Source organism: Gigantopelta aegis, chromosome 9 (assembly GCF_016097555.1).
Source record: "Gigantopelta aegis isolate Gae_Host chromosome 9, Gae_host_genome, whole genome shotgun sequence".
Lineage (NCBI taxonomy): Eukaryota > Metazoa > Mollusca > Gastropoda > Neomphalida > Peltospiridae > Gigantopelta > Gigantopelta aegis.
The window spans coordinates 70,638,835-70,665,817 of record NC_054707.1 but is presented as its reverse complement, the minus strand read 5'-3'; the positions used below and the strand labels follow the sequence as shown (position 1 = coordinate 70,665,817).

The window sequence follows — 26,983 nt, the reverse complement described above, 5'->3', positions numbered from 1 at the left end:
TTAACAACAAAAGTTTTTTTTAAGCAAAGACGGGAATGAAAAGTTTGGAACTTATTTTTCAAAGTTCTGGAAAAACTGCACAAAAATTCCTGATATCAAAAGCATACCATTAACAAAATATAACTGATTTCAAAAAGAAACAGTTGGTGGTGTTCTCTGAATAGATAGCAACGTACTAGCTTTTGTGGTGGATACTGAAACACTTATAAGCATTAGACTAAGTATGATTTGCAATGTAACGGGAAATTAAACTTACAATCGGTGGATCAGATTTAGTAGCTTTATCATAAAGAGCAAGCAGGCAATCACCAATACACTTCCACCTGAAACAAAGAAGCACCAATTTTAGTAATAAAAAAGTAAAAATTAATATTCTGTATTTAATAAACTGAATGATTTGTTTTGTTTGGAATTTGACATACTAGGATACATTTTTAAAATTAATACAAGTTAGAACAAAACCCTTTTGTGATACAACCCATTTGTATTTTAACGAATAAAAATGTGAAATGATAAGGGAAATACTATAACAAGTGGTATTTCAAAATATACTTCAAAAAAATAATTATGACCCTGTTTAGTTTCAAATTTAAACACTACATTTGAGAACAAGAATCACATTTGGTTTTAAAATACACTAAAAATAATATTTAGTCATATCAGTGTTAAATGTAAATATGCAATATGTTGTAAAAGTTATATGATCTAAACTTACGTGTATTCAGTGATTGACAATGGAAGTGTTATAACAGGTGGTGGTGGCGATGTGGCAAGTTCACGGCGCTTTTCCCTTATTGCTAAAGCTTCATCAACATACTACAAAGACATAGAATATGTGCAATAAAACCATTGTGAAATAACTTGTTAGCATAACAATTATAAAATAAAAAGTGAATCAAGAGGGGAATTCAGAAGATGAGGGGTAGGTTGTGGATACATACCCTCCTGAGTACAGCCAGGGTCCTAATTTCCTTTGTATAACACAAAATAATTATCTGAAAACTGACAGACAAGCAAATGTCCTTTTTAGTTGCACCACCTCTCCAGACAAATCCTGCACCGGACTCTAAAATTCAACATCCCTTAATGAAACAAATGAAAACGGTATCAAAGAACATTTCTGTATGCAGTGATGTATGTTAAATATGAATATTATTACTAGATAAACTTAAGATTGTGAAATGTTGTCAGGGAGAATCAATGAGAGTTCCAGTCTTCTACACTATTTACAAACCATATTTTTTTTGTTTTTTAAATCCAAGAAGAACTTAGTAAAAATTCAATTAAACATTACTGAAAAGTGTTCTTAAAAATCCTATTTCTAATCACCAGAGAGTTAAAGGCATTTTATTTATAAATGTTATAGTCACAGGCCTGTAGGAACCGGGGGTGGGGACATATGACCCCCCCCCCCCCCCCCCCCCCAATTGTGAGCCTTGTTTTTTTTAAACATTAATGTTTGCCATTGTAACCAAAATCTGATATAGAGTTTGTATCTGATCTGTCAGTGCCCCTCCCCCCCTCCCACTCCCAAAGTCGTTCCTACGGGCCTGAGTCACTGTTACATAATATCAACTGTCTGTGATTTCTAATGGTAGATAATAAGAATTATTTTACAAAACCAACATTCACAACTAAAAACAAACCTTCTTGGCAACATCACGTTCTAGTTTTGTAGTATGAATTACTGGATCACTAAAAAAGAAGAAACGAAAAAACTTGATGGCACATCAAAATAATTAAGCTTTTCAATTAACTAAAATTTGGTAATCATACACCAACTGGTCTGACCAACAAGTTTAGCAGTTAATTGTTAATTGTAGAACATGCAAACTTGATCAATTGGATTCTGCCATGACTTATGTTTTGACTTATTTTGAAGTTAATAAATGATTGTCATGGAAAATGTTAACTGCAGATCGTCTAAATGATGAATAATTGTAAAATCTGATGGGTTTTGGGTTTGTGTTCATGCTTAGGTAAAGGAGATACTGATCAGATGTTAAAGGTAAGGTTAGCTAAATATAAACATGTGAACTTGATCAAATCCATCCCATTTTAATATATATCTGAAGGAAGGAAGAATATGTTTTATCTAACGATGCACTCAAAACATTTTATTTACGGTTATATGACATTGGACAAATGGTTAAGGACTACAGAGATATTGAGAGAGGAAACCCGCTGTCGCCACTTCATGGGCTACTCTTTTCGATTAGCCCACCAACAGGGATCAATCCCAGACCGACCATGCATCAAGCGAACACTTTACCACTGGGCTACGTCCCGCCCCTATATATATATGTTTGAAGTGATTGTATACTGTAAACCAGATTAAGATTGCAATGTGGTTTTTCCAAGAATAGACACGTTTACGATGTGAGAAAGAGCACCATTATGATTGTTTTGCTTGGTTTACAGTGACCGAGAATTGACTGATTATAACCAATGATGCTGTGATGAAATTCGAACCACTTCCCATTATTATCACTACGTCAAACATACAGTGTAGGCTACCGTATTTTCCGGTTTATTACACGCACTGGTGTATAAACCGCACCCCTTGTTTTTAGACCCAAGTTCTGACCTTTGTTCGTACATAAACTGCACCTTTAAATAAGCCGCAGTTAAAATAAAGCTACAATCTTAATTACAGCTAATTATTGTTTGTATTTAATAATAATAAAGAGATCTATTCTCCCTTAAATTCAAACAATAAATAATTGTTGATTGTGTTGCTTTTAGTTTCATTTCACCTAATGGGAAAGTTTCGTAAACAAAACACTGTTGACAAACCCCGCTATTTTCATGAAAATATGAACAAGAACTTGATAATGCTAATTTCGTAATCTTGCTTTAGTAAAAATACATGATAATATTTTATTTGTCCCAGTATGATTACAAAGCGTGAACCAAAAAAAAAGGGCATAAGTGCAAATTACTAATAGATCTACTCACTCGATTGCAAAACACGCATTTCTCTGTAACCTAACTAGCGTGCAATGTGCAAAAATTACATATTCAAACGAGGTCGGGTCAAGCTGGATATGTGGCAGTGAACCGAAACTAAGCACAGTCCTATCGATCGTTTACAGTTTTGACATTGTTTTATAACTTTTAAACGACGGCCTTTAATATATATATATATATTTTCCAAGAATTATATATGTATAATTACATGTAATATAACGAAATACATTACAACAACGTTATGCTCTATAAATTAGCAGGCTAATTAGATTGGAAATGTCGACATTTAATACAAACATTACAGGTACTCCGATTATGTGATTTTAATTCGCAAGCTTCGTACTAAACTAAAATTTTGATATATTAATTAAAAACATTACAAACAGGTTAGAAACAGTGGCGTTAAAGATATCAAGAAACTGTTTTGATGTCCTTATTAAGGTCCGGCTTTTGCAATTGGCCATAAATGGCCATGACATTGTAATTGTATTACGTGACATTGTTTAGGCTGCCACTGGCTTTTTATCTGCAATATCGAACATGCAAGTCGGGTGTGTTTACTACAAAGTATAACAACACTACTTTGTATAATATGAGGAAAGTTACTTCATTTTTGAACATCTGCCAAACACATCTGATGCACTACTAACAATAAATGTTACAGAAATCAAACTAAGAAAGTTCGCGGACGAGTCCATTTTTGAAACTGTAAGTATAACAATACACAAGTGATGTATTGTTTCTAGCCTGACTAGACTATTAATAAAGAGCCATTCCATTGTAATACTTAAGTCCCAATCATTTGGTATGCTATATTATTATTATGAGAATGAAAAAAAATAGTTCTGGTTTATATGCACAGCGGTTACCGTAAAATTCGTAAATAAAGCGCACCGTTTTATAAACCGCACCTTGCAATTAATAATAAAAAAGTAGCGGCTTATATGCCGAAAAATATGGTAGGCTTTTTTCAAAGCTATCTTAGCATTACAAAATCGTAAAACTACATGTATGGTAGGCCATGACTCCACTACAGCATGTACCATAGTGATGTCATACAGACTCATACCGTACAATGGTTTTACAATCTCGTAGTGCTAAGATACCTTCAGAAATATGGGCCCAGATGATGAAAAGAAAATCAAAACATACCAAAACATGAACATTTCTTTTGAGTCTTGTTGCAAACTGGGCTGCTCTCGGAACATCTCGTCTCGAAGGGCTATTCCCTTTTCATATCCACAGTCCTTCTCCAGGGCTTGTGAGATGTAATACAAACAGCCTGCATCAAAGAACATGATTATAATTTATTTTTTAAACTGGATTATAATTAAAAACAATTAAAAACAGAATAAATAACTAACTGAAAGAAATATATTATTTAACGACGCACTCAACACGTTTTATTTATGGCTATATGGTGAGAGAAAACCTGCTATCGCCACTTCATGGGCTACTCTTTTCGATTAGCAGCAAGGGATCTTTTATATGCACCATCCTACAGACAGGGTAGTACATACCACGGCCTTTGATATACCAGTCGTGGTGAATTGGTTGGAACGAGAAATAGGCCAATGGGCCCACCGACGGGGATCGATCCCAGACCAACCGCGCATCGAGCAAGCGCTTTGCCACTGGGCTACATCCTGCCCCTATAACTAACTGAAGGCAAAAGGCTAAAAATCACCCATTATTTACCAGCAATTTGTGGACAGTAAGTATGAGACACTGTAAACTGAAAATCACCCATTATTTACCAGCAATTTGTGGACAGTAAGTATGAGACACTGTAAACTGAAAATCACCCATTATTTACAAGCAATTTGTGGACAGTAAGTATGAGACACTGTAAACTGAAAATCACCCATTATTTACAAGCAATTTGTGGACAGTAAGTATGAGACACTGTAAACTGAAAATCACCCATTATTTACCAGCAATTTGTGGACAGTAAGTATGAGACACTGTAAACTGAAAATCACCCATTATTTACCAGCAATTTGTGGACAGTAAGTATGAGACACTGTAAACTGAAAATCACCCATTATTTACAAGCAATTTGTGGATGGTAAGTATGAGACACTGTAAACTGAAAATCACCCATTATTTACAAGCAATTTGTGGACAGTAAGTATGAGACACTGTAAACTGAAAATCACCCATTATTTACAAGCAATTTGTGGACAGTAAGTATGAGACACCGTAAACTGAAAATCACCCATTATTTACAAGCGATTTGTGGATGGTAAGTATGAGACACCGTAAACTGAAAATCACCCATTATTTACCAGCAATTTGTGGATGGTAAGTATGAGACACCGTAAACTGAAAATAACCCATTATTTACCAGCAATTTGTGGATGGTAAGTATGAGACACCGTAAACTGAAAATCACCCATTATTTACCAGCAATTTGTGGATGGTAAGTATGAGACACCGTAAACTGAAAATCACCCATTATTTACCAGCAATTTGTGGATGGTAAGTATGAGACACCGTAAACTGAAAATCACCCATTATTTACCAGCAATTTGTGGATGGTAAGTATGAGACACCGTAAACTGAAAATCACCCATTATTTACCAGCAATTTGTGGATTGTAAGTATGAGACACTGTAAACTAAAAATCACCCATTATTTACCAGCAATTTGTGGATAGTAAGTATGAGACACTGTAAACTGAAAATCACCCATTATTTACCAGCAATTTGTGGATAGTAAGTATGAGACACTGTAAACTGAAAATCACCCATTATTTACCAGCAATTTGTGGATAGTAAGTATGAGACACTGGAAACTGAAAATCACCCATTATTTACCAGCAATTTGTGGATAGTAAGTATGAGACACTGGAAACTGAAAATCACCCATTATTTACAAGCAATTTGTGGATAGTAAGTATGAGACACTGTAAACTGAAAATCACCCATTATTTACAAGCAATTTGTGGATAGTAAGTATGAAACACTGTAAACTGATGGCTAGTGTGTTCTGTGTTGTGACTGGTTAATTACATTCGTTTCCCGGGATCAAATGAAAATAACACCAGGAAAGCTAATGACGTCATTAGAAAGTGACATCATTAGCAATTGGAACAGGCCAAGTTGACGGTTCAAGGGTCTACAGTTAGCTTGTAACCAGGTATTTTTTTAAACAAAATACCAAATATACAGTTAGTTCTGCAGAAAAACAATTCAGTTTACAATGGACATACCAATATGGAGTTTTTAGATTTGCGGGTGTTATTGTCTATTTGATGCCCGCACATTTTTAATTACAATTGTTAAAAAGTCTCTATTAGTCGATAATATCTAAAATATTGCAGCAAACTGAGGAATGTCCCTTTAATGGGGAGGAGTAAATTCACTATATTGACTTCTCTGTCACTAACCACTGTGATGGATAGCCCAAATAGGGAGGAGTAAATTCACTATATTGACTTCTCTGTCACTAACCACTGTGATGGACAGCCCAAATAGGGAGGAGTAAATTCACTATATTGACTTCTCTGTCACTAACCACTGTGATGGACAGCCCAAATAGGGAGGAGTAAATTCACTATATTGACTTCTGTCACTAACCACTGTGATGGACAGCCCAAATAGGGAGGAGTAAATTCACTATATTGACTTCTCTGTCACTAACCACTGTGATGGACAGCCCAAATAGGGAGGAGTAAATTCACTATATTGACTTCTCTGTCACTAACCACTGTGATGGATAGCCCAAATAGGGAGGAGTAAATTCACTATATTGACTTCTCTGTCACTAACCACTGTGATGGATAGCCCAAATAGGGAGGAGTAAATTCACTATATTGACTTCTCTGTCACTAACCACTGTGATGGATAGCCCAAATAGCTCAAGTACCATCACAGAGAAATGTGCTAAAACTTCAAGTACATTTTAAGTACAATTTTGTTTTTAAGAAATGAAGTTTCTCACTTCCAGGTGGGAAAATAAATAAAACATAACTATATCATTGTTTTGAAAACAACACATTGCTGTTTATCAAGATTGTTTTCCTGATTATTTATTGTTGAAATTAAATACAACTAAATCTTGCAGGGATTTATCCAGGCATTATAGGTATGAACATAGGCCCTTTCCCAAATGAAAGTGGCAGTCAAAATTCCCAATTTCTGTACTAAAAATTCCCAATACAATATATATTTAATTATGTCTGTTAATTAATTTAATAGTTGTGAACTGCATCATTCATTGGCCTGAAGAAAAAAAATCCCAAGTATGATTTACTTGCTCTAATTTTCCCAATCCCATCAGACATGGGACCATGTTAAAATCCTGGGTAACTCCATGTCGTAATATACCTATACAGAAGTAAATAAAAAGATGACTACTTACCCCAATAGTCATTTAACACATATGTCATGGTGATCAGCTTGTCCAAGCATGGCCAATGATTTCGGTTACATTTTATACCCTGTATAAATAAATATATAAATAAATAATATATATATACACACACACACACACATGGAGAGAGAGAGAGATAGAGAGAGAGAGAGAGAGAGAGAGAGAGAGAGAGAGAGAGAGAGAGAGAGAGAGAGAGAGAGAGAGAGAGAGAGAGAGAGAGAGAGGGGGGAGGGAGGGAGGGAGGGAGGGAGGGAGGGGGGTTATTACCAGTGTTTTTTGGTATTGTCAATATAATATATTAGGAATAAAAACTGTATTATGTGAGCCTCTGGCAAGCATAATACATTATTTTTTATTCCTAATATATAATACTGATGATACCGAAACACACGAAGGTAATAATCTCTTTTTATCATATAATTTCAAGCTTAATACAAAGTGTTTTTGTAAACTGTATATGCAACTTTAATTCCAGTTTGCCATAATTGTTATTCTAAGGCCAAGTAAAAAAAATTGTTTGGTTCCTGTTACATGCCAAAAACAAATAGGGTAGGTAGGTAGGGAAACCCCCCCCCCCCATTTTCAAGCTAATATTTCCTGAATAGTATAGCAGATTAATATATTAAAAGCTCTTTCTTTGTGGTACAGTGCAACTGACAATACATACTCTACTGAGAATCATTAATTATTTTCTATAAAAAAAAACCATGTTGTAACCTAGTCAAACCACAATCGGTATTAATGTAAACACCACCCAAGTCTAATACTACATGGTACGGTTATAAACTACGATAACACTAAAACAACACTATAATTTGTTCATTGGAAAAAAGTTTTAATATCAAAGGTCTGATCCACAACATGGTTACACCCCCTCACAACTACAGCAACAACACTGATCTTCCCGGCCTATTTCATTGCCAGTATTGCAGTAACAAAATGTACATCATTAACACAACGAAGATGTCAATAAAAATTAACAAAATAAGTTAACAAAAAGATCTCCATACTAACTATCCTCATAGCAGAGATATCAAAAGAAAACAACTATTTTCAGGAAAACAGTTACCCTTTTGGTCGTCCATAAGGACACTGCACAGTATCTTTGCACTGTTGACAAAGAGGTAAAACAGGTTTGTATTTTTGCTTTTAAAGGTCTGATCCACAACATGGTTACACCCCCTCACAACTACAGCACTGCAGACGCTATTAAATGTGAAAAGAGTTGTCATTTCTTAAGGTTTTGGGTACTACCAGTTCATTTCAAATGCCATGGATATCATCATATTTAATAATAAATACAGGGGTTATTTGTCAAACAAATGCAAAATATTGATAGAGTTGATGTCTAAATATTTAATTTAAGTAATCTTTTCAGCATAATCGGCTATTTTCATGTTTACTCTTTATGTTTAACATTGAATCGTAACTCGGTATTTCTAGAATTTCGATTACATTTTAGGGAATTCCCCTACCAAAATAGACTGGAAATTTGTATCATTCTGCTTTTTAACAGTAAACTAGCGTAACATTTTGAAGATTGGATTCACAAGTTCCGAGTAGTTCCGAATGAGTACGAGAACACGTCCGAGAGCATGTGGTGTCAATGGCGTCTTCCATTTACAGAGTAGAATGTCCAAAATGTGCTCATTCAAATCAAATAATATTACACATGTATTTAAATCAATTTCAAATGAAACGACATTCAAGGAATCGGAACACCTCGTCACATTCCGCTACGCTTATATTTCGTGGAAATGTACGAGGAGTTCCGAATGGCTCTCGGAAGCTTTTCATTTGAAACTCTTCGGAAGTAAAATTGCACGAAGTGTTCCGGGTCTTCTGGTAACAAGATCTTGGACTGACAGATCTCGTGGCATCTCTCTGCAGTTGTTGTTTTTAGAGTCGATGAAAATTAGGATTGATATTAATGGATTATTAAATAAAACAGGTGGAAAAAAAAAGGGTGGGGAAAAGGTTAAAAAAAGTTTAGGGTCTGCACCAAAAATTTAGGGACGGTCGGGTAACCGGAACCAAACAATTTTTTTTACTACGCCTAATGATGTAAGAATATGTGACAGTGTCTTTTTGAATGGAAATGATGTCAAATTTGAATGATGTCATTTTGGATATCCTTACATAAAAATAAACTAGTGCTTAATGTTTTTTGTTTTCTGAACACTGGACAGCTTTCAGTGTAAAGTTGTTATTGAAATGTTTTTGTTTGATGACTATGAATGCATACGTCAATTATGGAGTGTCACCCTAGTACGTTTGCTTAAATGTCACTAAACCTAGTACCATGACCGCGATTAATTTACATCTAATTTGCAAAATTATCAAATTCTTAAAGTATGTGAATTGAAAAATATCACATACATGTAGTTTGATTGCACTGAAAATGTAAGATATTATATGATAAAATTTATAGATCACAATGTAATCTGAAACTGAAAGTTAAAGTTTATTTTGTTTAATGACATCATTAAACAACATTCATTTATGAATTATTAGCTATTGGTCAAAGTCAAACATTTCGTAATTTTGACACATAATCCAAGAGAAGAAACCGATACATTTTTCCTTAAGAAGCAAGGGATCTTTTTATTCACCTTCCCACAGACATAATAGCACATACCATGGCCTTTGATATACCAGTCGTGGTTCTTTGAATAAAACCAGAAATACCCCAATGGGGACCACCAATGGGGATTGATCCTAGACTGACCATGCAGGGCATGAACAGCCATTTGCCAAATATGATCAAAGTCCTGTTAGGCGACTTTAAATATTAAAAAACAATGGTGTTAGTGACCCAAATAATATTATTTGGGCAATCTTCTTTCTATAACATATGAGCCACTATTGATAATTGTATGACATATATGTATTCCACATTAAAATCTTGCTCATGTTTCGCAAAATTGAACATATCATCTTATTGTAATTTTCCTACAATGATTTATAAACAATGATTTATAAACAATGATTTATAAACAATGATTTTGTAGACCAAATATAGTTACATGTACATGTAGGTGTATTCTTGATAAAAACCAAGATTTCCTGATTCAGTTCACAACCATTCGGAACATTTCATTTCAATATTGTGTATGTTGGTATCTTTGGTTTCTAGAAGTGAATATTCAAATGAATATTACTTGATTGAAGCATACATGTACAGTCAAATCTACTCAATTGCATAGCCCCGGTGCGTGTCAAATTTATGCCAATAACCGGTACAACCGATTATCCGATAGAGCCCCATTTCCAGATTATAACCAACGTTAAACTTTACAAATGCCTTGTGGACAGACTATCTTACTCTTAACTGCAGAACACAGTGACTGTTTGAATGCCGATACATGTATGCATTTCATTTGTTTATACATGTATTTTAAAATAATAATAAATAAAATAACAGTATAAATATAAGATTAAATAATTTTGCATTGTTACAAAATCTGCAGTTGTGTATATTGATGCTATTTCTAGCTAATAATATTCACGTTGCAGTTTGATGCACACAGCTTTTCCACTGTTCACTCCTATTGTTCTGAGGGGTGTTGAGTAGTGAAACCGTGTTACTTGACAAAGCACAATTTCCACGTGCAGGCTAAATAAACATCGCTTAAAATAGCAACTGATAATTGTCAACCGATTTCAGCTGCAGTGTACTAATGTTACAGTATATTTTGTTAGAGATGCCATTGTGCATTGAACAAAATATAAGAAGCGTAGTGTTTATTTTCCTTATTTCACTCAGTTAATTAGAAAATTATAAATATTTAATCATGAATAATGAATAAAATTACTAACACTAAGTCAGTCAGGCCTGTAGGAACCGGGGGAGAGGCATGTGCCCATTCTACTCCCTCTCCACCATCCCCCCTTCCCCCCTCGGAACAAATGCACATGCTTTTTTCCTATTCCATATTTATGTAAATACAGATTAAAATCCGGGGAAAGACTTCCGAACGTTCCAGTATGTACCATCAATAACCCTAAGCCTGAATGAACTGAATGCTGGAACATTCGGAAGTCTTGCCAAATCCGGCTTATTCCCCTCCCAACCCCCACCCCCAACTAGACTGTGCCTTCCACACTCCAGATGTCATGCTTGTGGGCCTGTAAGCATCTTATTCTAGAAACAAAGACCCAATATTAATGTTGTAAAAATAATTCATTTGGCTTTGAACTAAAAATATTGTTCTGCAAGTCTGCTATAAGTTCAGGAAAGGTCAAACCCCTTGAAAGAAAAATACAATGTAATAACTGAAATCAAAGTCCCCCCCCCCCCCCCAATGCAGTGTAACAGATTAAAACATTGTAACACTTTCAATTTCACTCTGGCTAGTTGTTTCTTTGAGGTAGCCTTCCCAAGTGAAAAACAAAAATAAGGTTTATTTCTTACATGGGGCAAGCCACTTGCTATATAGACTGACAGCTTTAACTGTTGAGTGGCTGTAACAATAAATTAATTGACAACTAGCAATACCCTGAGAAGGCGTGGACAATTGGATTAGTTCATAGTTGTGAACGTTTTACCTCAGACATGGTAAGTGTCTCTGTTGAAAACAATGCCAGTGATTCGGTTAGTTGAAGGTTTTTTAAGTTGTTGTTTTTTTAACATAAATAAATAGCATGATAATTAATGATAACTCAAAATACGGTGATTCAAATGTGACATATAAAATATAGTAAAAACTAATCATATTTAATTATCTTTATTAAATTTATGCTGGGACATAATTGCCTGGTCCAATGCATGTGCACATAAAAATAACAATTTTTGGGTTCTGTCAATGTCAGTATTGATTTTGTAACAAAGGACTAATTACATCTGAAATCCTGACATCAAGACTTAAATGATGCAATAATGATCCCAGGATTACTGCAATAAACACTTGAACACATTGCTATAAGCACTACGATGAGTCTTGTTGTGCGAGACGTTGTCAACATTGTACATCGCCTGTTTTAGTAACCGCTTTTAATATTAAGTTTTTAAGCAACATAGAACATTCTGCTTTGTTCTCTGTGCAATTACAATTGTTTCTGGTAAAATATTAAAGGTCTGTGGAACATTTTATGATGAAATTTTCAAGATGCAATTAACCGATGTTTGTCGTTATAAAGCTATTCAAATATGCAACATAATTTGTATTGATTTAATGCTAAACGGTTCTGTGCAGCCAAATAATATGCATATAACCGATTTATGCTATAAACCGACATGCAATAAAGTGGATTCGACTATATTTCATATGCTTTCTTAAAAGCATAATAATTACATTTTTTTCTATCATTTAAAACAAACCTAAAATATAAATATTTCATGTCTGAGCTACCGTAAGCAAATTTGGGCCACTGAAAATAAAAATTTAGGGGCCCAAATATTTTTTGGGCAGGCCACCATACTTTTCTAATGAATTCTGAGCCCTGCTGCACATCAAGCGAGCACTTTACCACTGAGCTAAGCCAAGCCCCTCTAAGGATAATAACTGTTATTTCTGAATGTACCAAAGAACAAACCTCTTCGAAGGCCAGCTTAGAAAGTGGGTAGTTGTCAATCTTCTCCCCGAGCGTTCCGATCTTGAACCAGACCGTCACCTCACTGGCATCAATCTTCACAGCCTGACAACAAAAGAAGTGCAATGTTAGGTCATAACAGTTCACGCAAACACTGCTTCAGAACCCTGCACATTTTAAACTCCACACATATAAAAATGGGATCCAGATTTCATCTTAATTTTAACAAGCATTCAGAGAGTACTGCTAAAGCAATATATGTCCCCTACCAGGCCCAACAAATTTTCACATCACCCAAGTTCAAAGGCCATAACTCTGTCAAAATTGGGAAAATCGGTCTGAAAGTCAAACATGATCTGTAATAGTACACAATAAAGAAAAGTACACAAAATTTCAGCTCAATATCTTGAGGTATTGCAAAACAACAGGTCTGGAAACACATTTTCATATCAAGGGCTATAACTCTGTCAAAAATTGATAAATTATCATGACAGTCAAACTTGATCTGTAATAGTACATTGTAAAGCTATACACAAAATTTCAGCTAAATATCTCAAGGCATTGTGAAAAAAACATCGAGAAAACTATAAGAGGGACAGATGGACAGACGGACATACAGACAGAAGGATGGAGTTGAAATCTATAGTCACCTCCGGTTGGACCGGTTGAGGACTAATAATATTCATTATATTTTAGATTAATCTACAAAATAAATATATATATTTTGCATTGATTATACCTCTAAATATGACTTGAGTGCTGCATCTGTATCATCTTTTTGAAAGGCGATGGCAGCCATGTTCTTGTGGATGGAATAAAGGAGGTTGAGTCCGGGATGGATGGCTTTATCACTTTCAACCACTCGAGCAGCCTTTAAAAAACAAAATAAATAATTACTGCAAATCATGAAAATAATGCGTCATGTTATTATTGTGTTGGGACAGGTACACACTAAAATGCGTATTTTTATTGATGCGTCTGGCAAATGCAAGTTCTAAAGATCACACTACAAAACAAAAAATGATGAGTTATCACAGAATTTATTTTAGTTTTAGCTCACACCAAAAAGACAAGTACAGCAGTTGGCATGTGTTTTTACAGTCAATCCAGTGGAAGCTAGCCATTTGTGTTAGTCGGTAGTAATTTCCTCCACCTCTAATGTGGAGCTGCACAGAAATGACAAGGTGTGGAGCTTACATAGTACATCTACCTGGTATCAACAACAACAATTAATAGACTGTTTATTTCACTTGTCCACAATACATTTCTTTTATGTTTGTGTTATCTTGTTCATTACATAATTACTTTCTAATGACATAACATAGCACTTTCATTCTAATAGATACATGTTTGGTTGTTTCCTTTTTACTACATTAAAAATATAAAGCGTTAACTAATTATTGTGCAAATACATCAGACATTTTTTTGCATTAATATCTTGCTCGCATTAATTTCATGGTTTACAGTATCTTAAATTTAAAATGTTATTGTTCTAGTAGATATTGTAAAACTACTTTTACAATCTAATATGAATACATCAGGTACACTTGTACTAAAATGGTTTATGATGTGAATTCTTTGCAAACCCATTATTTGTTATCAATATACCGGCCTCGGTGGCGTCGTGGCAGGCCATCGGTCTACAGGCTGGTAGGTACTGGGTTCGGATCCCAGTCGAGGCATGGGATTTTTAATCCAGATACCGACTCCAAACCCTGAGTGAGTGCTCCGCAAGGCTCAATGGGTAGGTGTAAACCACTTGCACCGACCAGTGATCCATAACTGGTTCAACAAAGGCCATGGTTTGTGCTATCCTGCCTGTGGGAAGCGCAAATAAAAGATCCCTTGCTGCCTGTCGTAAAAAGAGTAGCCTATGTGGCGACAGCGGGTTTCCTCTAAAAACAGTGTCAGAATGACCATATGTTTGACGTCCAATAGCCGATGATAAGATAAAAAAATCAATGTGCTCTAGTGGCGTCGTTAAATAAAACAAACTTTACTTTTTTTTTGTTATCAATAAGCAGAAGTTCATGTAATTGATACTGAGGCAAACCCAGTGGGGAAGGCAAGGCACCCATCCCCCTTAAATATGACCAACCGCATCTTTTTTCTGACTTAAAAAAACCCACATTATTGGGTTGCCCTTATTACATTGGTTCATGTGGCCTTCCCCCCATAGTCCTGTCATATGTTAAACAGGGGTGCAGAAATGGAAAATATTTCACTAGCCCTCCGAACCAGAACCAACTAAAATGTACTAGCCCGCCAGTATTTCTACTAGTTCGCCAGCCCATAGATCAAAATATTATTGTTTAACAATATTATAATATACACTTCAGATGACAGTCTTAACCATACACGTATGTCTGAAGCCATATAACCATAAACAAAAGAAATAAAAATGTGTTGAGTGTGTCGTTAAATAAAATATTTTCTCCCTTCAAATGATAAGATATAAATTTGACAAAAACATTATTACTGGTAATAACTTGGTTGGCGAAGTGATCAACATCACATGGCAAAAAAAACCCAAAACACACACACCCTCCCCCACCCCCGAAACCGTGATTAACCAAACCAGATCGCTCATCAGACTAGCAGTTGTATTGTTTAAGTCGTCTGTCAGAATTTTTACTCATATTTGGCGAGCGGACTAGTACTTTCTGCATCCCTGGCCAAAGATTACTTGCTATTAACTCAAATGTGCATAAAGCACGTTTTTATTCAAAGCTGCATACATGTACAATGTACTTTACATTAATCACATTAATGGCTGACACAGAATCCCTGAACCTGCCTGACAACATAATAATCTAGAATAGATTCACGGTCACCTGGAAGTTTAATTCTGTTATCTGACAGAGATGTCATTTAGAAGAGAAGTAGCAGGTAAAAATTAAATAATAGAAGACTATTATCATTGTAGGCTCTGCATGACATCTGCTACAAATGTCTTTTAGCAGAATCAGGTTGACACGAAAACCTTAGAATGAAAGTTAAAAGTTTGTTTTGTTTAATGACACCACTAGAGCACATTAATGTATTAATCATCAGCTGCTGGATGTCAAACATGTGGTAATTCTGACCTATAGTCTTAGAGGTGAAATGGCCTGTAAAAAGTTATATTTTTTTTTAGTAGCAAGGGACCATTTATATGTACCATCCCACATACAATGGCTTTTGGAAAAAAAAATCAGTTGTGGTGCACTGGCAGGAACAAGAAATAGCCCAATGAGCCCCCCAAGGGGTATCGAGCCTAGGCTGATCACGAGCACTTTACCACTGGGCTATGCCCTGCCAAACACAAGAATGCTGCCACTGCAATGATTTATAAAAATATTTACAATATACATGCAAGGAAGAACTGTTTTATTTAATTCAACACATCTTAATTATACGGTTAACTTGTATATGGCTTTGGACATATGGTTAAGGAGCACACAGTGACAGGAAATCTGCTGTTGCCACGCAATGAGCTACTCTTTCTGATTAGCAGCAAGGGATCTTTTATATGTTGCATCATACAGACAGGATAATACATACCAATGCCTTTGTTACACCAATGGAATGAGAAATAGCCCAATGGTCTCCATGATAGGGATGGGGTGGGACATAGCCCAGTGGTAAAGCGCTCGCTTGATGCGTGTTCGGTTTAGGATTGATCCCCATCGGTGGCTCCATTGGGCTATTTCTTGTTCCAGCCAGTGCTCCACAACTGGTGTAACAAAGGCCATGGTATGTACTATCCTGTCTGTGGGATGGTGCATATAAAAGAACCCTGGCTGCTAATTGAAAAGAGTAGCCCATGAAGTGGCAACAGCGGTGTCCCCTCTCTGTATCTGTGTGGTCCTTAACCATATGTCTGACACCATATAATCGTAAATAAAATGTGCTGAGTGTGTCATTAAATAAAACATTTCCTTCCATGACAGGGATTGATCCTAGACTGACCATGTGTGCTATAGGGTGTATACTACCAAATCAAATCCCATAGATGACAATAGTAACATATGTGGCTGAAACTCCTACCTGCAATGTATCAACCGACATAAACGCCACGGATATAAATACTACCACCCCTCACACTTAAAGTGAATCAGAAAAAAATGGGGGCCAAGCTGCTCGTTTCTAAAATAACGGGTAGCGTCTATGACTACCCTAGTTTCGCACAAAATTCGAGTACTTTTTTTTACAGGTACCCCATACATGTTTCAAGCACAAGGCTACTTGACACATTGGTACTAGATGAAATAAAATTGCACATTTTTTTTACCCAGATGAAACTATTATTTTTTACAACCAACACACTCACATTTATAACCAATCACAGGACTTGTGGTGTTCACTTCTCTATCAAAAGTTCGGTGCACCTCCAACTTTGACCCAGCCAGAAATTATTTGGTTTAGTACTACCTTTACCATTGGGCTACACCCCATCCCGACAGTATACATACATGTACAACAACCTAATTTTAACCAATCAGGAACATACTTTCAAACATGCATACAACAGGTTTATCAATAAATTTATGCAAATTAGATTTTGTTTTAAAACCAACATCTTGTGGGGAGGCCAATCAGGAGCATACAATGTCATGGATATTTTGAAAGATATAACACTTTTAACAGCCAGATTTATTAATAAGTGCAAATTAGATTTTAAAACATAAATCAACTACTGGTACAGAAGAACGTATTCTTTGAAATTTGCTATCAGATGATCATCATTAAACAGTGGCTACAAAAAAACCCCAACCCAATACAACACCTGTCATCTATTAATGACATCCTTTTCATGAAACAACTAAAGATACAGGGATAGCAATTAAGAAATATTTCTACTGGAAAAGGAGACCAGTAGACTAGTAAATATCTACTATTGACATGCCCGACGGCTAGTGAAAATAAAATAGTCAAATGTTGAAGTTAAGTCTTATTTTGTAAATATGAATATCCTGCCAACCCAACCCCTCAATGTTAGTGCTTTTAAGCTCTATCTCCCTCTTTAGGTGAGATACCTGATTATTACTGTTATTTATTACCATTGTATTAACTTCAGTAAAGTAGGGCAAGTGAATTTTTAATCGTGGCTAGTAAATTTTTTAAATCACTGATCCCATGGTTAGTGGATTTTATAAAAAAATTATAGAAGCCCTGTGACATCCTAAGAAGATGAAACCTATCTCGGTTGTAGCAAGCTGTTAAAGAACACACATTAGCTATAAGAGTGTATAGTAGCGAAATAGTAGCTATAGTAGTCGTTCAACTATTGTGACATCCTAAGAAGATAAAACTTATGATGGTTGTAGCAAACTGTTAAGGAACACACATTAGCTATGAAGTGTATAGTGGCATAATGGCAAAATAGCATGACAGTCAGCATCTTAAATTTGAACCACAGCTGCTTAGAATCACGGGCCCATGGGACTAAAGGTGGCTGCACACTGCCCTTGTGGGCTACGGTTTTGACCAGCGCCTTATTCGCCGGTGTTATTTGTAATTATTTTGATTTCTGCAGTCATTGCTGCACCAAGGACCACTGGCATGAAATCACTGCAACATGGCTATGGCGTTATACGTACACCAAAGCATGCGGCTCTATGATTCGTGGCGGCGATCAAAAACATCACATCCACTTCTCATCAACAACAAATTGTTAACCCACTGCCCTGGACAAACAGCAAAGATAGCTGTATGTCCCCAGGACAGCATGCTTGAACTATAATTTGATCCAGTCAAACCTGTCTAAAACAGACTCTGAAAAACCAGAATCATGTCAAGGCCAAATTTCATGGTCCCAATTATTTTATTTTATTTAAACCATGTATTAAAAATGTGATAAAACTGAAACTTGTCAAGTCTGGAAACTGGATTGGGGTGTTTTTTGTTTGGTTTATTTTGCTCAGAAATGTAAAAATCTTTAAAGATCTACTTAACCTGAACATACCAGCATATTGTAAACAAATGAAAAGTCAACATAACGAAGAAAGCACAATTTCCAGCCAACAATGCCGACTGGGATTTCTGCTGTCCTCACTCCAACATCTAGTATTACGTCACAAAACACCAATTTTTGTGGTCTCAATCCAGATTAGCAGACATCAAGAGTAATTAAACCATTATTGTTTTCAGCTTCAAACTGCGGACGGTTTCAACCTTTATTTTGGTCAATGCCCTTTGATAATGATATACAGACACATTTAGAGTAAAATGCTAGAAACAACTATATTTCGAGTACAATGCACACATGTGACTTAACCTGTATGTTATACAGTGAATTCAGATTTAAAAAAAAAAAAAGTGTTTGGAACGAGAGACACACATTGAATTTTGCTATGCAAACAAAAGGAAAAAGTCTTAGCTACCAAAAGCTACACGTTTGCCATCTGGACTTATCATGGAGGATAAAATTTGATTTGATTAAAGATTCACAATATGTACCAAATTAACTCAAAAGAATTTGGCAGCAACGTACAGAATCTGCATGAAAGAATTGACATACAAATGGTTTAAACATGTGTGAATAAGAAATACTCCCATAGCCGGACGGATCATCCATGAAAAAGCTATGAAATGTGTGTCTGTTCTGTTGATTCAAGATTTTCTAATGAATGATTAAAAAGCTGGAAGTCACATTTTTCTATTCAACATTTCAAGGTCAGTGGTGAACGGGCTGTTATAAATAACAATGTGCTTGATAACTAGAGAAGCAGAAGTCTAGATATTATTTCCAGAACTTATGACTTGGAAAATATCTTTAACTGTGATGGAATTGGGTCTTTACTGGCATGCTTTACCAGACAAGACCTTATCCACTAAAGGTATGTCCACCAAGGGAATATAAAATGCAAATTAAAGCCTACCCATTAGACGAAAGTTAAAGGCTCTCGTCATTGGGAAACAAGCAAAACATGGCCTGAAACAACATGAAAAACTGTTCTCAACTGTTCTCAACTGTTTCACAACGTTATAAATAAGCACTTGTCCCATTTGTCCTGATAAGTGAAAATCTGCTCGGACAAGAACAATGTATTTCGGTGGTTGTCCAATGGACAAATAAAAATGTTCAATGCAGTTTCATTTTGAACAATCAAAAACATTGTCCTTATACTTTCAAGAATAAACCAAACCATTTTATTTGGAGAAGTAAAAATATTGGTGGACAAGTAGGTTTCTAGAGATATTTGTCCAGTGGACTAGTGAAAATCATAAGGTGTAGATGAATGGCAAGCTCTTTGAAAATTGAATAAAAAGTGTCAACAGAAATATATCAATGTTTCTTGATAATGCAACTCTTCATGTCAAGATACATGTTGAATTTTCTGCATGTACCACTTGGCACATTGCCTGTGAACCATGGATCAAGGGTACATTTAGAAGTGCATTTAAAGCCAGATAAGGGAACACCTTCTGATAACTGATAAAATTAACAATGTCGACTCTGTTATGCAGTTGTATAAAGAAGCCCTTGATGCTGTACTTTTAATATAATGTCCATGGAAAGAAACATGGCCTGAAACAACATGAAAAACTTTTCAGGCATCAGACTTTCAGTGGCGGATCCAGAAAAATTAATTTTGTGGGACCCAATGACATATGGCCAAAGGCCACAAACGCCAAAGAAAAATCCTTGGATTCTACAACGTAAAAAAAGAAAAGCAAAAGAAGAGCCAAATTTAGGCGGGTGACCCCCTTAGATCCTCCACTGGCTTTCCAACATCGACAAATGTGGATTCCACTGGTGATGATGATGGCAATGACACTGACTCCTTTTGCAACTGATCAATAAATATCAAACAAATGTGGATATGACCACTAAATTGCATATCTGATGATCAGTTGCTAATCAAGGATGCAAGTAATAACTGGGAAAATGAACTTGTAATTGAATACAAAACATCAGAGGAATGTTATAATAGACAATGGGGATGAAAGTGAACAGTTCTTGATTGAAAGTTGCATACCTAATGGTTGTGAAATGTCACCTAATGACTTAGAAATTTTGCTCTTGCAAAAGATGAATGCTACTTAGAACACATTCTAAAACTTGAATCAATATCTATGAACACTGTTCTCAAAAACAAATCTCAAGCAAAACAAAGAACCATGGACTTACTTTTAAAACAATCTGATTATGTTGTCTGTCATAACCATGCTAGATTGTGGTTAAAACTAAATTATACCAAAATTTGTTATTTTTGTTTATGTTTTAATATTAGTTCATAACTAAGAAAAATATATACCGTAATGTACGATTGAAAACACACTTGTTGTATATAAACAGTCTCACACAGGAACTCGTTTACTATTCTCTATGTATTTCATAATAAAGTTCTGACAAGAGCAGGGCTTCAAGATTATGATAGCCCCACTCCCATGGCTAGTGATATTTAACGTTAGTTTAGTAAATAACTTTCTATTGCTATGTCCGACAGCTAGTGAATTTTGGGGGTGTCAAAAGTTGGGTCTATTTTGTAAATATGAATATCCTGCCCTAACTCTAACCCTCCAATGTTAGTGTTTTTAAGCTCTATCTCCCACTTTAGGTGACATATCTGATTATTACTATTATTTAGTAAAATTGTATTAACTTAAAGTAAAGTAGGGGTAGTGAATTTCTAATCGTGACTAGTAAGTTTTTTAAATCACTGATCCCACAGCTAGTGGATTTATAAACATTCTAGAAACCCTGCAAGAGTACACAAATAAGCAAAAATGAAAAACGTAAACTGACATCTAGAAGAAATGGATGTTTGACGAGAAACTTGAATGCACGGTCCGCCCCTTCCACGTCGCCCAATCGCTGCAGTCCCAGAGCCTTGTTGTAGAATGCAAATGCCTCCGACTCCTGGAAAACACAATGAGAATACTGACGACTAAACACAGACCTAACTTTTTTGTATAATAAATAATTTATATTATAATAATTGTTTTTAATTTTGAATCATAATGAGCAGGGTTTATGCATTCACTCACCAAATCGCCAAAAGCAAACTCAAGTTGAATTTAGCAAATATATTTCAGTATAATTTTGTCAACAAGCTAATTCGAAAACTGATTGTCATTTATAGATGTACAATCATTTTTGCTCAATAAAACTTGAATATGGCAGACCTTTCCCTAGGGTATTTTTAAGGCACTTACATTTTCACTATCAGTTTAACGCAAACGCATGTGCCAGTTTTGTTGTCTATGACAATTAGTAATCAACTGTTGTTAAACAAAAGGGTGCTGAGGGCCTTGCACCTAATTAGGTCTGAAGGACATGTTTCATCTATTACAGTGTGAATACCTGTGTACTGTAAAGTTTTAAAAGTTGTTACAACAGTTGATTGTCACATATAGCCAATTAAAGCGTAGAGGCAATTGATTTAATTTAAGGCCCTTACGTGAAGCCATAGCACTTACTTACACACCTAAGGCGTAGTGGTCCCCTATGCCATATGCCTCTGGGGTAACCCCTGTATGGCTACAAATTTTCATATCAAATCACCAAATTGGTAATATTTTATGGTGTTCAGCCTAAACCCTGAATGAGATTTACTTCAGTCGGTAGCAGTGTTCTCGCTGGGTGAAAATTAGAGGAGGGCGGCCGTTCGGCACCACACCCTTCAAAAAACTAAACAAAACACAACCCAATAAACAAAAGCAAAAAAAAAAGGTGGGGAGAGAGTTTGGTTACCATATTGTTGTATGTTGGTAGACTTTGTGAAAAACCATACTCCTTTTTTAATTGAACTGAAGATGATATTGGTCTGACATTCATGGGCAGTTTCGGTTTTGCTGAACCAATCAAAGTTTTAATATTATTATTTTTAATAAAAATTTCAAGATATACAAAAAACAGTAAAGATGTTTGTAAAGTGATCCTCTAATGTCAGATACATTTTTTGTTATTTCCATCTTCATCGAATGAATCGATCACTGTGATAAAATATAAAGGTGGTGGATATATTATTTGGCACTCAAGATAAATGATTTTAATGATAAACACTACCACTTCCGTTGTTTTAATAAGCCTTCATATCTCCCCAAAATTAAAAGTTTACAATATTTTATAAAGAACTGCTGAATAAACAGAATGACAGAAATGACATAAAGTAAAACCATCAGTTACAACCAATTAGATCTGCAACTGAGGACAAAATATCAGACAATAGTTAGTGGAAACAAAAGACAGAATGACTGTTCTGATCACGTGACAAATTTGGCGCCAAATAAATGAGTTTTTTTCAATCAGAGATTGCCGAATCCATAAAAAATTTAAATGTTTTCATTGCTCAAATAAAATATAACTTTTATTGTGTCTATTAAACATACAAATGGATACAGGTATGGGACAAAATAGAAGCTGTTAAAAATACTGTTAAATTATGTTACGGCAACTGTCGTAAATGTTTCTTCAATTGCTTTTTCGTACACAACGCGGCTTGTTTCCTTTGATGTCCAGTGTGCAGACTGATCATTGGGTTTTTTTGTGTGGAAAAAAGTGTGCATTTGGAAATAGCGGAGATAAGTGCTGGAAAATATAGTATGGTGCTGGAAAATAAAGAGGGGTGTACAAAAATAAAGGAGGGTGAATGTGAAAGGAGGGCGGCAAAATGGAATAGCAGGGAGGGCCGCCCCGCTTTAATGGAGCAGCGAGAACACTGGGTAGAATGCTTGCCTGAGGTACACGTACTTGGGATCACAGGATTGAACCCGGTTACCAGACCATGTTAACAGAAAAATATACTGTAATTTCACATAAAACTATTAAATTTCAGCTGGTGAAAAAAATCAAAAAATCTGAGATTTTCATCTCTCTTAACTCTGTCTTGTAACTCAGTCTGAAAAATGGCTACAAAAATGGCACTAAACAATGATCAGAGATTTTCATTTACTTTAATTGGTGAAAACAACTATTTTCCTTTAGGGTTGCACTGAATAAAATGTTAGTCACATATACACACACATAACACTGTAAATTTTGTTTGGGACATCCTTTTTATGGTTAAGCATTCTCAATTATTCTCATTATATAAATTCGGTCTCATGTATGTGTGGACCATTACCTTGGCTTCTTTAGTTGTGGCCAGACCATCAACGTCTGCATTGCTGTCTTCATTGCTGTCACTGTAGTTTAAAGCAGCAATCCGGAACTGTCGAAATATAAGCAGAAATTATCACATTTATTTAACTTTAAATATACATTCTGTTTAAATCATACATGATATTAAACATATAAGTTGGTGACTAGTACAAATGCTACAAGAAGAAATCCAATACAACTACATTTATTTTGGTAAATTTCTATGAACATGTACTATGTATACATGTTACGTCATGTATTGCTGTATTTTTATGTTGTTGTTTCTGAGCTTTCTGGTGTGTCCTCCTGTTAGTTTGTAACATTTAGAGCAAAATCCATAACAGCTTGCCATTGGTGTAGACAGGATTTTATATCAGGGGAGGGTTGAATGTGCATCCACACTGAGGTGAGGAACAATAGCAGGGCTTCTAGTTCTAGAATTTTAAAAAAATCCACTAGCCATGGGATCAGTCATTTTTCAAAACTGACTAGCCATAGTAAAAAAATCTACTATCCAAAACATTATTGAAAGAGGGTGCTGTCAGCTTGTTTCCTGTACTAGTCTGTGTACTAGTGATTAGTATGGCAAACATCTGTCATCATGGAACTAAAAAATTATTGATGTAAAGGTATTTAACATTAAACATAGGATTATTGTTGTATTAGAGTGGGAATCTCTGACTACTGTTTGGTAAGCAAATAGTGCATAGTTTTGATATATATGGTAAAGGGAAATATATTTGCGGGAAAAATGCATGTGAAAAAGGAGACATTATAATTTGAGCACAAATTCAGAAGAGAAAGGTTGGTTAGGTCAGTTAGCCCAAACTGTATCATTGACATAATTTTAACCACTGACTTTTCCCCCAAAAGCAAGCCATGTGACTCCCATGAATGGGTTAAAGGTCAATTTGTGGAAATGAAGAATGGTTGATTGCCAAGTATTGAAATTAATATAAAATTTGAATGATATGACAGGGGTCACAGTAACCAAATACCAGTATACACCCATAGTTGAATGATTGTGACTGATCCATGGTCATGATACATCATATTGCTAGTAATTTGGAAGGGTCTACATATATTATAGGGTATATACATGCATGAGTAAGCAGTGTCTCTTGACCTTGGATTACCTACTCTATATACAGCTTGCAGGACTTCTAGATTATGGTAGCCCTACTCCTATGGCTAGTGATATTCAATGTTGGGCTAGTAAATACCATTGCCATGCCCAACGGCTAGTGAATTTTGTTGTGTCAAATGTTGCATATATAAGTATATTTTGTAAATATCCTGCCCCTTTGGAAGGGGCAGGATATTTACATAAATTTACAAAATAGACCAAACATTTGACCCCAAAGTCTAAGAGTTTTTAAGCTCTATCTCCTTCATTAGGTGACATATCTGATTATTCCTATTAGTAAAATTGTATTTACTTAAAGTAGGACGAGTGAATTTTTAATCATGCCAATGAAATTGTATAACAATTCTAGAAATCCTGGCTTGGTTCTGTGAAACTGATCTTGGGTACTAATTACAGTGTGGACAACAGCACAACTGATGCACCTACATGGTGAGAATGTTGGAAAATGTTTTCCTTTCACTGATGATGTCATCGCAAATTTATTTCCCACAAAATACCTAGGTAGTGTGAGGTGCCAATCGCAAAATATTAGCACACGAAAATATTTCCCTTTACGGTACATTAATTTCCAACTCCTGCAATTAAGAAAATGTCCACGGCCAAAAAAAACTTGAATATAGTCGAAGGCAAAAACAGTGTCATGGAGAACTAAAAACTCTGCGTCATTGCCAATTGCAGGGGTTGAATTTCTGATGGTAATGAGAACATCATAACTCCAAATATCTGTCTTGCTCTCTTACAGTTAGAGGGAAGGACTGTCCTTTGGTACTGTCACTAACCTAACCATAACTCTATTTATTATAAGTATTTATAATGTTCTTTATCACCCTTTCTCACCAATGTTGTTCAATTTAAACAATTTGCTGTCGTCATCGATTTGTCATTCCAAATAATGTGATAGGATAAAAAATTATCACTTTCTAAAAGCTATCAACCAGTACTAATGTTGTCAATCAGAAAGAGACTAGGAGCCGTAAGATGTTTTACTAAATTTACCTGCCTGAAGAAGCAATTTCGCTAATTTTACACAGTCGTTTGGAAAGTATGCAAAACTAAGACGATGATAACATACTATTTGCAATAGGTATTGCTATAAATATGTGTTGCAACAATGCTGTCATATGCCATTTTATTTATGTGAAAATTTGAAATAAATGATTATTGAAGCAAAACCGTTCTTATACTTTGAACATTGTCACCTAAATTCGAGTAATCTACATTACATTTTGTTTATAAATACAAGTTATGTAAATAGAACCAAGCAAAACAAAATATCAAAAGCATATTTCAGAGCCATAACATGACCAAATCGATGACAAGTATACTTGTTACATTTAATACAAACTACTGTCTCCATGTAGGCAAAATTGTAGCGAATTTCAAAGCGTTCCATTAAGCATGTAATCTATGAGACCGCCCCTATCATACACGCGAGTAGTGCCAATAACCCATAGGTTTGTGTACGTAATGCGATAGTAGCAAGTAGTCTCATATATCCATGTGGCATTATTTTAATTTACTACTGTGTGTGGAGAAGCATTTGAAGTAATTTATGTGATGTAATCAACGTTACATGTAAATGCTAACATTGCTATTAAAACGATTGCTTGACGTTTATTACTGATTCTCACTTAGCCACTAAACGTAGTAGTCTCCCTCGCCAAAACACGTTCTTTGAACATTACTATATGCCTTCAAAATCTATAGCAGGGGTGGAAAATTATTTTATAAATGTACTTGCCCTCGCGCAAGTAAAAACTAAAAGGTTACTTGCCCTGAATTGTACAATACTTGCCCAGATTTTTATGTGATGAATGTTGAATTTTTAAGTGAATAACATATATAAAGAAACTTTTTTGATTTGCATGATTTTATTTGTTTACTTT

General features: G+C 35.3%; 1 protein-coding gene across 1 annotated transcript in view; it reads right to left on the bottom strand.

Annotated features, from left to right (window-relative positions):
* LOC121381371 (calcineurin-binding protein cabin-1-like) overlaps positions 1 to 26,983 on the bottom strand; it is a 77,689-nt gene that overhangs the window by 47,485 nt on the left and 3,221 nt on the right. Inside the window, exons 2-10 of the mRNA XM_041510657.1 lie at positions 23,934 to 24,020; positions 21,614 to 21,727; positions 13,619 to 13,750; positions 12,883 to 12,984; positions 7,336 to 7,414; positions 4,123 to 4,252; positions 1,647 to 1,695; positions 716 to 816; positions 257 to 323 (exon numbers count right to left, since the gene is read on the bottom strand). Of these exons, the coding sequence (XP_041366591.1) occupies positions 257 to 323; positions 716 to 816; positions 1,647 to 1,695; positions 4,123 to 4,252; positions 7,336 to 7,414; positions 12,883 to 12,984; positions 13,619 to 13,750; positions 21,614 to 21,727; positions 23,934 to 24,020 (861 nt within the window). The remainder of the gene's footprint in view (positions 1 to 256; positions 324 to 715; positions 817 to 1,646; positions 1,696 to 4,122; positions 4,253 to 7,335; positions 7,415 to 12,882; positions 12,985 to 13,618; positions 13,751 to 21,613; positions 21,728 to 23,933; positions 24,021 to 26,983) is intronic.